At 44.9% G+C, this 12,124-nt stretch overlaps 1 protein-coding gene across 1 annotated transcript in view; it reads left to right on the top strand.

Moving 5' to 3' along the window:
* LOC119170013 (RNA N(6)-adenosine-methyltransferase mettl16) overlaps positions 1–11,283 on the top strand; it is a 33,718-nt gene extending 22,435 nt beyond the window's left edge. Inside the window, exons 7-10 of the mRNA XM_037421031.2 lie at positions 373–507; positions 1,815–2,022; positions 4,871–5,394; positions 10,801–11,283. Of these exons, the coding sequence (XP_037276928.2) occupies positions 373–507; positions 1,815–2,022; positions 4,871–5,394; positions 10,801–10,995 (1,062 nt within the window). The 3' untranslated portion in view covers positions 10,996–11,283. The remainder of the gene's footprint in view (positions 1–372; positions 508–1,814; positions 2,023–4,870; positions 5,395–10,800) is intronic.
* Positions 11,284–12,124: the final 841 nt, after the last annotated feature.

The following is a 12,124-nucleotide window of genomic DNA, read 5'->3' as shown; positions in this document are numbered from 1 at the left end:
ACTTCTAAACGGCACACTTGTCTTACTGGAAGAAGATATGGGCGTATTTTTACAGCTGTCATACTACCAGCACGAATGCAGCTAATGAGAGACACACTATATAAAACAGAATGAAAAAAACAACTGAACGTGCGTATAGATACATACCTAAATAAGGCTATTGTGCAATTTAGCTTAGTGTTTGCTAAATGCCACATTGGACAAATTATATTTTGACAAGAACTGTGAAATGGGGTTACATCTGCTTCGAATAACTTTTCTGACTGCTCCAAACTTGTTTGGACAATGCCTCTGTTAACATACTCATGTTTATTAAAAAATCAAACTGCAGTCAGTCATCAAATCAGTGGTGGTCGTTTTGTGACTGTGCAGCTTCCATACTCCAAGGTGCGACAGCAGAAGCAGCAGACCAAGATTGAGCTGGTACTTCCGCAATCGCAAGTACCGCTCACTCTGCGGGTTCACTACGTCTGGCGGGAACTGATCAATGCCCTGAACTCTATCGAGGTAATCGCCTTGGCACACTGTATTCACGGGCACTTTCTCTTCTCTGAGAGTGGTACTCTAGTGAAGTCCGGTCTCGTTTTAATGAAATCGAGCCTCAACCATGAATACTCGTGCCAAATCATGCAGATAAACACTCCTCATTTGTAGTGAAACAACTTATTTACGGCAAATGAAAAGTGCTATAATATAACATCCCTAGAAAGTGAACGTTTAAACATGAAGCTGCGTTAGATTGGCACTTGTCTATGTTTTTTCGCACTATTCCGGTTGTGGTGGCACTGGTGTATTTTTAAATAAATCAGGAGAAAGTGTTACTATATAGCAAAATCAGCCTTCATGGGCTAGCTCTCTATGAATCCAATCCCTTCGCTGTTTCCGTGAAGTATCAGTCCTATATGTACGTGACCTCCAATATTGGCTGAGGCAGTTTCTTTGGCTTCACTGCACGTGCAATCCGGCACACTTTTTTTTTTTTTTTTTTTTTTTTGCTGTTTGCTCCATTTGTCTTGCGCTATGGTCACTCCGGATATTTCTCCTCTTTCCTGGCTTTTCCTGTTGCTCTAATTGGATGCCATTGTGAAAATGCATTCTGATGCAAAATGCACGATGCAATCCACCAACGGTGCATGTTCAGCCCTTTGAGATGCCCCAGTTCCACTTGTACTGGAAGCACTTGGTGGATAGCGTGGAGGTGCCAGCGCTCGCTCCCGGCGCGTGCGCTGGTGTGAGAGGGGACCGTTCGGGGCGCTGCGACGCCCCTAGAGCTATAAAAACGCTCACTTCCGCCGCTGCCTCTTTCTTTCGACGGCTCGCTGCACAGCAACGCAATGCAAATTTTCGGGCTCGCAGAGCGGCTGCTGCACGGCAATGCAGACAAACGGATCCAGATTTGCGGGTGCACAAAGCATTCTCATCGACCACTTAACCTTGCGGTTCTCATTTGCATGCTCGAGTAAGCAGTGTACGGGTTACCCGAATGATCCCCAGAAGCTTCCCCCGCTCATCATCATTTACTTCATGGATATGCTGCGAATTTTTTTGTGTGGCTCACAAGAAGCAGTGTGCCAAACGATTCGTCGAATATGACAGTGCCTTTAGCAAAGTGATCATATGCAGCAGTGCGTATGACCACTTTGAAATAGAGTTAAATAGAGACGCATTAACTATGTGGGAGGCTCATTCCATTCAAATCTCATTATTTCTTGCTCTTTTTTAGCCCCTAGTCGACACAAGCAGTGAAAACAACAAGTGGTGTACACGATTGTGAAAAGGCAGTTTGTGAAAGATGCATTCGTTTGCCTTGGCAGGTCCCCTACGAGATCATCAACGAGGGCCAGAACATGTGCCACCTGTGGGTCAAGGCCAAGGAGAACACGTGGACGCATCTAAGGCGGAGGCGCCGAGAGCTGGAGCGCCGACGCCGCGCGCAGGAGGAGGCCAAGAAAGCCGAAGAGGCCAAGAAGCCCAAGGACGGCTCTATGGATATCCAGCAGGCACAGGACGCACCAAAGCAAGGTCGGCTGGGACGATGTCAGTAGTCTTGCGAGTTTATTCGAGTCATGGCCTTAAAGCGGCCCTATTACACTTTTGAAGCAGCTTTTTTTATATGTGGTTTGCGTAGACTGATGGCCAAGAATAATCTTAGCATAGGTCTAAGCACCAATATGAAATGATTTGCATACTAGTGATGCAATGAATTCGCTACATCTCTGCAGACCAATCGGCGCTCTCCAAAACCGTGGTGGGCGGAAATAATGACGCAGGGTGCAGGCCCATCATTGGATAGATGTAATGTCGGAGTCAATCGTGACATGGCATTGAAATTGAGATCACTAGTGTGTTTCATTTTTCTTTTCTGTGCTTTTTAATTGAACTCGAAACAGATGCTAGCACAAAAAATATATATATATATGTTCAACTATAAACCACAACAGAGGTACTGCTACCATTTCGCCTCTGTATTTTTTTGCTTGTACTGGTCTATTGGCTCACAGTTGTTGGAGAAGCGGTGCAAGCAATTCTCTTCATTGAATGTATATGTCGCTGCATCCGCGTAGTTCGTTGGAGGAGCTCATCAAACAGCCCGTGAGGGGACAACAGCACTTCACCGCCCTGGTCGTTTCACTAATTCTCTTCTCAGATCGAGAAGGTGGAGTGGCTAGGAATGTGTATCTGAGGAACAGCAGTCAGTACCTACCTCGCTTCAAAACAGTAGTGTGCGCTCACGTTCTGACAAGTCAGGTGTCAGGCACCACATTTGTTGCTATGGTAACTACGTCAGCAATGCAGTTGAAAGGACAAGCAGCAATTGCATGCGAGCTCCTTCTGTCGGAGCTTCCAGCTCATTTCATTGGGGATTCCTCAAGCATCACAGGGAAAGCGCAGTGTGGTCCTGTGACCCCGCAAAAATTATGTTGAGGGTAAGTTTTTTGTATTTTTTTTATTTTCTAGATCGAATATCTTCGGACTACATGCCACTATAGCTGCCCTTTTCACTGCAATACTCTGTGCGTACTTCAGTCCACGGAACCCGCGATTAAAAAAAATGGAGAGGTTGAATAGTGTTGGAAGGCCCGTTCAAATTATGTAGGGTTAACAAGTGTTCGACACTCACCATGGGGGCTACGAGCGGCCCTAACTAACACTCCCCGCTTTAGATGCTCAAAAATACCTGATAAAATAGATGAGAGGATCACTGCCACTGTAGCTCTGTTGGTGGAGCATTGGTCGTGCTATGTGGAGTTTGTGGGTTCATTCTGTATTGGAAGCAGGTGGTGTGTGCACTTTAATTTATTTACATCTGTATCTTAATTGCTACCCTACAGTTGTAGAAGATTACAAGTCCCCAATACCTTCCTTGGCCTCATTGTTTGGCGGTTTGTAAGTTGTACATAAAAAATACAATTTCCTCTTCGTTCACTCAGTGACAAACTCAGTCAGCATGACTGCATGTTCACTTACAGTACATATGAAACAAACTAAATATTTAGGTTGTGTTGTGTCATCCTTCCTCAATTTCTAACTTTTTTCTCACGTACAATGCAGAAGCACGTGTGTGCTTTTCAGGAACATTGTTATGTGCGAGTTGTCAAGGCAAAAATGCTTTACCTTGTAAATACGTCACTAAATCATGGTTAATTGGGTAAATCTCTTCGGTTGCTTAGAGAGATGATGGAAACTGCTCCGTTCACCCCAGCGTAGATGTACGTCGTTGAATGAGAAAGAACTCCACAAGGCATTTTCACTCTGACAAGCGCACAATGGTCATTTCAAATGAAATTTCTCACTCCTAAGTGCCCACACCTTAACCAAGTGCCAAAGCCTGGCGTGCTGCCAATCTCCCCAACAATGCACGTCACAGAAGTCAAGCGCTTTGGGTTTAACGATTTTCAAGCTTGTGGCACGTGCACGTCCTCTTTCTAGAGCTGGGATAAATCGGCAGCAACTGCGTTGACTGATTTGAGCAGAGAAAGCGATATTTTTTACATGTGCTAGTGCATCCTCCTGAACACCAAAAATAGGAAAGCACAGTAGTGTGGCACACTAATAGGCTTTTTGAAAGCACAGTTCTTGCGTGAAATCTGTCAGTCTTTTTTTTCTCTTACTTGCAATATATAGTGATTTTCGTAATCTAAAAAAAATGGTTGTCTAATGACTTCACATTAAGGAAACTAATGGAATGGTAGTCCAGAGGCAATGTAACTTTTGAACCTCCCACGTAGTTTTCAAGAGAGGCTGTTTGTGTCTGACTCTTGCTTTTGAGACCATTTTCAAGACTTTTTTTGCCTCGGTGGCTGTTTCTCAAAGAGAAGTTGTCCCTAAGATGAGAGTTCACGCAGCGCCACCTAGGCCAGGAAGATGCGTTCTTGAATAGTCAAGTCCATATGTGTGCCCACCATCTTGTGCAAGCTTACAATACACTGCAGTAAACTTCAACGATACAAGATTGAGTAATGACGTTACACGTACATGCTACATCGGGCTACTGCTGCAGCGTCTCACTGGAGTTCACGTCTTACGTTCACCTTAATATGCAAGTCACTAGGAAGCTGTTAGTAGTTGATATTTTAGATGTATTCAAGCATTATTCTGTCTCTGTAGCCTGAACTGTTATTTGCTTTTAGTGCTCCTTTAACTGCTTCCAGTGAAAATAAATAACCACCACACGAAAGAATGCACTTTCGCACTTCAGTTGTGTTCGTTTTGAGAAACCAACACTTGAACATAATTTTAGCGCGGCTCTCTACAATGTCCTCTGTAAAGCTGTCGTTCCCTCACTTTTTTTTTTCTTTTTTTAATATTTTAGAGGCCTCTATCTCAGAGGCACCTGTCAGTAAAGAAACATCTGATTCTCAATCCACAGAGAAGCCATCAAAGTTAGACGGGACCGCGGCTAAGCCGGCTGGAACTTCGGACGAACTTGGTAAAACAGAGGTTGCTGAACAAGAGCCTACCGAATCTGCAAGCGAACTGGTCGAGGAAGAAAATCCTGCATTGGAGCTATGCGAGCTGCCGGCCGCCCTCTCTGAGAGCTCCACTAATGGGCCCTCGTCAGAAGCTGAGCCAGGTGAATCCAGCGACGTGCCAGCCGAGGAACAGGAGTTAGCGTCAGAGTCTTCCTCTGTTGCCTCAAAAGTGTGGGATCCTTCTGCAGCGGCCGCACCCTCAAATCACGGGCCAGGGCAGTCAGATCTCGAACCACTGCCCGAGCAGTTTCCTAGTTGGTTGACCCCGGAAGAGGCCATGGAAGGAGACCTTGCCTACGATACTGGTGGCTGCGAAGGGGGCAGTGTGAAAAGGAAAATGGGAGACGAGAATGCCCCGGACGAGCCACCAAGCAAGGTTCAACGCCAGGGTCCCAGCGACAAATCCTCTGAGGAAAGCATGGTAAGTGCGCATATACATAGATTCCATGTTTCTTAAAGCTCTGCTCTGCTGACATGGGGCACTTGTAGAAAATTTCAAACAAGGCTTGAGCCTGCAGCCAACAAAATCCACCTTCTCCCGCTGTCATAAATTATTTACATTACACTCGGTATCAAGCGATGGTGAGTTTTTTTTTTTATAATATGTAATACTGAAGTAAAGCATACATTGCTTTCTTTTGCAAAGGAGAAAGGCAGCACCTATTAGCACTACAAAATCAGCTGGCAGGTAATACGTAATTTGGAAGTACATAGAGCTCTGTATTAATACAGAACAAAAGACATTGTTCTGTTTATTCTTTCTCATAAATATGTTTAGCTGTGCCTAGTTTTGAGAAAGCCTAAAAAAAAAATCAGGGAACCAGCATTTGCGATATGAGAATCTTCTAAAGCAGAGCACATATTTATGCATCCTGATCCCATGTGAAGTCGAGCCAACCACAAATGATTTGCCATGGGGCTGCAGTCTTCACCCGACACTTAACAAAGCATTCACCACAATTGGGCATGGTCCCTGCAAGATTGTCATTAGGGTGCATTTAAAAAAACATATAACTTAAATGTAACACAAACGTATTAGTAAACTATCATTTTAGAGCATAAAAAAAAAGCTCCTTCCACGAGTCTGTACCATGTGCCAACAAAGGTGTCAAAGCAAGCTAAGTGGCAACATCGCTTTGAACTTCCTGCGCCAACTCATTGCAATAGTATGGATTTTCACTGCAACTTGTCCGTGCTTTGTTAAATCTTTTTATCAGCACTGATACGTTGCGTTGTATGCCAAAGGACCTGATCAAAGTAGTTGGCAAGTTCTTATAACTTGTGCTACGCCAGTGTGGGGCTTAAAGGGACATTAAAGAGAGAAATGATTTTTGCGTATTAATTAAGTGCAATTTTGCAACCCCAAAAACACCATTCTTACCAGGATACAATGCTTAGTAATCGAGACAACGTGCGAAAATTAAATTCAGGTGGAGACGCCACCTGCGGTTCCCGCACCAAACACAGTGACATCATGATTGGAGGCACCTACTGGGTCCTACATAGCTTTTAATCGATTTGACTGAAGTACATTGTCATCTGTGGGTGCTATAGACTTAGCATACTAAGTTTCGAAAACTTTCATCGAGCCAATGTCATGAAAATATGAAAAACACTTTTTGAAACTTCTGATATCACATGTCGTGAATTCAACGCAAAATTAAAAAATGAAACTTTAACCTTAACTTCAATGGTAATATTGAACTTATGATCGTGAAACCTTTGGCATTAGAGTTCTCAGAGTGCAGTTTGTCAATCTAAACCAAGTCATTGTTAATATGACGTGAAGTTTTAAATCATTTACATCACAATGGTGTGTAACTTTCAGTGCAAAACTCATTGGCTGTCCAACTTTCGTTTTCTGTTCAGTAGCCTACCTCTTGCAATGACATCGGTCAAAGTATTCTTTTTTAGCAATACCTAATGCATCTAAGCTAATTTGGGTTTCTTTTTCATTTCCATTTTCTTTTTTATCATTTTCATTCGAATTAGTCTATATGGTGTAGAAAAAAAACTTGGAAGCCCTTGCCCTTTCGGGAAAATGGGGGCAAGCAGAGTTGGCGTGTGCGCGTCGCGTCATATCGATTTTCTTCTTTTCAACTACTGAAATGCAACCTCTTGTTTTCTTCCTCCACACTGTGAATACGATCTTAATTAATGTGCCTAGTGGCACAACTCTTCAATTGCTACAAGCAGCGACGACAGACGAGGTTTCGTTGCCAGACAACCCAAAATGGCAGGGTGTCTCGATAAAAGATCAGATTGCCGTGTCACAAACAGTTAATTGCTGACAAGCCCCGGACAGAGGGAGCGCTGGTTATTGAAAAATGGCGCATACAAATGCGCATGGAACGGGTTCACTTTCGAAGGCCACATTTACAGGCATGCGCGAATATTTGAGCACTTGTGATATTCAAACGAAAGTTGCAGTATTTCAATTTGTTTTGAAATTAATAAAATTATTTGAAATGAATAAATAAACACATAGTTTAAACCGTTTCCCATAAACCGCGTGAAACCTTTTGTAAAGGTGGTTTCACCGCAGGAAAAAGGTGCTATGCCGTGAGTTTACACATTCAGGAAAAACCGCACTGCCGCGAAGCCCCACTTCAGCGTTTAAAAACATATTGCCACACATTGATTTTAATTATTTTTATTTTGAAAGCTTGTAGCATCAGTTTATATGCTACAAGTATAGTAAATTTTAAAATGTAATGCATTTTACAGGTAATCACTTGCATTATACTGTGTGGACGTCTCGAATTGGCGAGCGACGCATTCTTGGAGTGAACGAACACAGCAGACGCGGTCAAAGCAAACCAAACAACTTGCATACATTTATTTAACTATTTTAAGAATGACGATATCGTCTGCCGAATTATTATAACATCAATCGTGATCAACACGCTAGGACATCCTTACACAAAAGTAAACAATACTCAACAACATGACAAACAAGGCGGTGCCGCTAATGCCTGACTCACTACTCGGGCCCACCGCAGACAGCCTGCGGTGCCGTTCACGGCAGACCCACTGCTGGAGGCAACCGTCCGCACTACCGCCCCACGCCAAAAAAAGCAACTCTCTCGCCCGCCACCAAGGCTTGCCTTCCGCCAGGGGTCACTGCCGACGCTACCGCTCTACCAACCATGATAATGACAGTGGTGATCACCGCTCACGAAACCAGCGCCACTTATCGCTCAATAGTTGTCACTCCCAAAATACGGCTTCTGTGCGAGATACATGCGCCATGCGGCCCAAACGACTTTACAGGGGGTGTCAGCACCTCTACATGCTTTCAATCTTCATCATCATCATCATCAGCCTGACTACGTCCACTGCAGGACAAAGGCCTCTCCCATGTTCCGCCAGTTAACCCGGTCCTGTGCTTGCTGCTGCCAATTTATACCTGCAAACTTCTTAATCTCATCTGCCCACCTAACCTTCTGTCTCCCCCTAACCCGCTTCCCTTCTCTGGGAATCCAGTCAGTTACCCTTAATGACCAGCGGTTATCCTGTCTACGCGCTACATGCCCTGCCCATGTCCATTTCTTCTTCTTGATTTCAGCTATGATATCCTTAACCCCCGTTTGTTCCCTAATCCACTCTGCTCTCTTCTTGTCTCTTAAGGTTACACCTACCATTTTTCTTTCCATTGCTCGCAATGGAGCTTTCAATCTTAATTGAATCTATATCCCGAAAAACAAAGAAATTAGCTACACAAGCTCTAACAAATCATGACAACACATGCCCCTACATAATGTCCGTGCACGACGACACCACCACCGATCGACACTGCTGCACTGTCCGGCTCGACGACTTCACCTCAGTACCGGTCCCGCAACAGCAACATTGCCGTCGGCGTGACGAACCGTCACTCGCTTTGACAAGTCTTCTGGTTGTGACCAGCACTCACGAGGGCGCCGGACTGCAGGCAGTTGCGCAGGTCCGAGGCAACTCTATCGCCCGACCTCAGGACTGCATTCCTGGCCAGCAGCGCTGACGATGTGCAGAAGACAGCCAGCCGCGGGTCACACCACTCCCGCTGCGTACATTCCAAAACACTCTAAAGAAGAAGGCAGTTGGGCAAAAGGAAGGGAGCTTCAAGCTCCTGCCCACGTGGTACGATGGTCAGTACTGCTAGCTAATACATCGGCGGCGGCCGAGACGCCCATCAAAATAAAACAAACATCGCGTTTCCTGACTCGTGCGTCGCAAAATAAAAGTGATGGAAGCAAAGTGAAACATTTCAACGCCAAGATCCACCTAGTTGTGCAACGTGCGACAGGCGGCTACGCAGAGCCTTAGGCCTAATGAGTCGCTTGACAACAACCGGCATCCACCTAGCACCCAGCCTCTGCATAGAAGAGACAGCCGCAAGGAGATATCCGCTCTGTAAGGTGGCTCTATCGCTCACCCGACACAGCAGCTTATCGAGCGATTGGCGCCCACTGTCCCGGACAGTGTCACGGCGTCGAGCCGCAATATCAGACAGCAACGACGCCCGGCTCCCTGAGTCCAAAAGAGAAGAAGCTATTTACAGAAAATTGGGCCACCTACGAGGCTTCTATACTCACTCGCTTCGAGCCTGGCCTACAATCCACGTGCTCTAAGCCTTGCTCACTCCAGGATTCAGACCACATGGTTCTCGTACTCAACTGAACAACGTTCTTAAAAACCAATCACTACAACAACAAAAGCACTTGCGAGCAGAAAAAAAATACAACTAAATGTGCCAACAAGTTCAAACATGCCGCAACAACCGATCTCGTTCTCAACAAAGCACACCGCCGACGCTAGCAATGAGAAGTCCCCCTAGGCCTACTCTACCCCGGCTCTAACAAAAACTTGTACCGAACCACAAAAATTGTCGGCCGATGCTTCAAAAGCTCCACGTTGGGCAGCCAGTGTGTGCGTCTCGAATTAGCGTGTGACAGGCTCTTGGAGTGAACGAACACAGCAAACGCGGTCGGAACAAACCAAACAACTCACATACACTTATTTAACTATTCAAAAACGACAATATCGTCCGCCAAATTACTATAACATCAATCCTGATCAACACTCTAGGACATGCTTACACAATAGTAAACAACACTCAAAAACATGACAAACAAGGCAGTGTCGCTAACGCCTGACTCACCACGTGGGCCCACCGCAGACGGTCCGCAGTGCCGTCCACGGGAGACCCACCGCTGGAGGCAACCGTCCGTGCCACCGTCCCACGCGAAAAAAAAAAGAGACTCGCTCAACTCTCTCGCCCACCACCAAGGCTTGCCTTCCACAAGAGGTCACCGCCAGCGCTACCACTCTACCAACCATGATGATGATAGTGGTGATCATCGCTCGCGAAACTAACGCCACCTGTCGCTCAATAGTTGTCACCCCCAAAATACGGCTTTTGTGCGAGACACGTACGCCACGCAGTACAAACAACTTTACAGGGGGTGTCAGCACCTCAACAATTGAAAGTCAAATTCTGCGACAATTATAAATTGCTTCCACATTCCTTTCAACTAAAAAGAATGGCATACCTTGCTTCACTTTCAAAAAATATTGTGCAGGTTAGTTGGGTCGGGATAAAGATGCTCATTTCTCTTTATAATGTGTGATAGATACTCTTCGAATTCACTTCAAACCTGAAATTTATGACTTGCACATCCCTTCTTGTCATTTCTTTATTGTTGCGGGCGCCAAATTTTTTGTGATAACAGCTGTGACACACGACATTTGCGAGGTGCTTCAAGCTTCAGTTGAACAGTCATTATTTCACTATGCGAGCCCTGGCTTTCTTGTGTAGTGTTACAACCATCGTGCGGCTTTGCAGGATGACATGGCAGCCGACGAAGGTGTCAGAGGGTCCAATCCTGAACCGGACGACGCCCCATTGCTTCTGAGCACCGACATAAGAGTGCGGCGCTTCTACGCCGACATAGTCATTCACATGACCATCCGCAGCGGCCAATCAGACGTTGCGCACCAGTTGCTGCAGTACATCAAGAACTGCCTTTGGGGAGTGTAACTTCCCCTGCCAACTTGTTTGACGCTGAAGTCCTCGATGGCTGCATTTGTCTTTTTTTTTTTATTCACACTTTCGGAAACTGTTATTTCGTGTGTCACTTCATCTGGGTTGTGTGAATGTGCTGGTGCGAAGAACTGCTGCGAGAGAGGGGTGTGTGCATGGTGTGGTGTGAATGTTTCATTTGGTCGCAGTGCACATTGAATTATATCAAATGAAAAAAATTATGTTTGCACGTTTTCAGGCATACTTTTTTCCCTCATTGCAATAAAATTCCGTACATTCTATAAAGCATGCTTCTTCTTGTATTGTGTCATTATGCGTTTTTATTTTTTCTTGCTGCAAATCAAATTAGTCCCTAGTGATTGTAAAAAATTGCTCTTCTGTTGCAAACAGTTGGATTTCTTGAGGCTTCTTTCTGTCTCAGTCACAAAAAATAAACATTCTGTGGTTCACAATCGAGAATGCTACGTCACAATAATGTCACCTGTGCTGTTTGCAACCTACAAGTATAGACTATTTTACGTAAGACATATGAGCGCCGCCACCATGGCTTTCTAAATGAATGTTTCTTATTTTTGTATGCCGTGCCTGAATTGATCAGGTCAGGAAACATCGAATGCAGTAACCCAACTGTTCTCATGTGTGTTCATTCACTATAGCACTGTTCATTTAGTTGTTCAAAGTATAAAACGATAATGTTAACAGCCCGACATGGCAGCACCAAAACCCACTCATAACATACCGTATAAACCAGAATATAAGTCGAGATATTTTCAATAAAACAAGGAGCTGAAGTCGCCCCTTGTCTTATATAGCGGTGTCTAGCCGACAGTGCACCGCTGTCTGGCAACATGTGGCTTGCATGTGCATGAGAAGCTGGACACTGCCATATTCGCATTCAAATGAATAGCAAGTTGTCTTTTTTTCTCTCGTCTGTTTTTTTTTGTGCTCGTGATTTGCCTCCGATCTCTTCTAAGTTATCGCTCCGCTTGACATTGTGTTTTATTTTTAGTGGTCTTTTTTTCGTTCGCTGAATATGAGTAGCTGTGGGAGAAGGTAGTACTCAGCTGCGTTTAAACTAGAGATTGTTGAGTTCGCAGAAGCGAATGGGAATATGGCTGCTCAGCGC

This window comes from Rhipicephalus microplus, unplaced genomic scaffold (genome assembly GCF_043290135.1).
Source record: "Rhipicephalus microplus isolate Deutch F79 unplaced genomic scaffold, USDA_Rmic scaffold_21, whole genome shotgun sequence".
In the NCBI taxonomy this organism is placed as follows: domain Eukaryota; kingdom Metazoa; phylum Arthropoda; class Arachnida; order Ixodida; family Ixodidae; genus Rhipicephalus; species Rhipicephalus microplus.
This window is presented reverse-complemented; position numbering and strand designations above follow the sequence as displayed.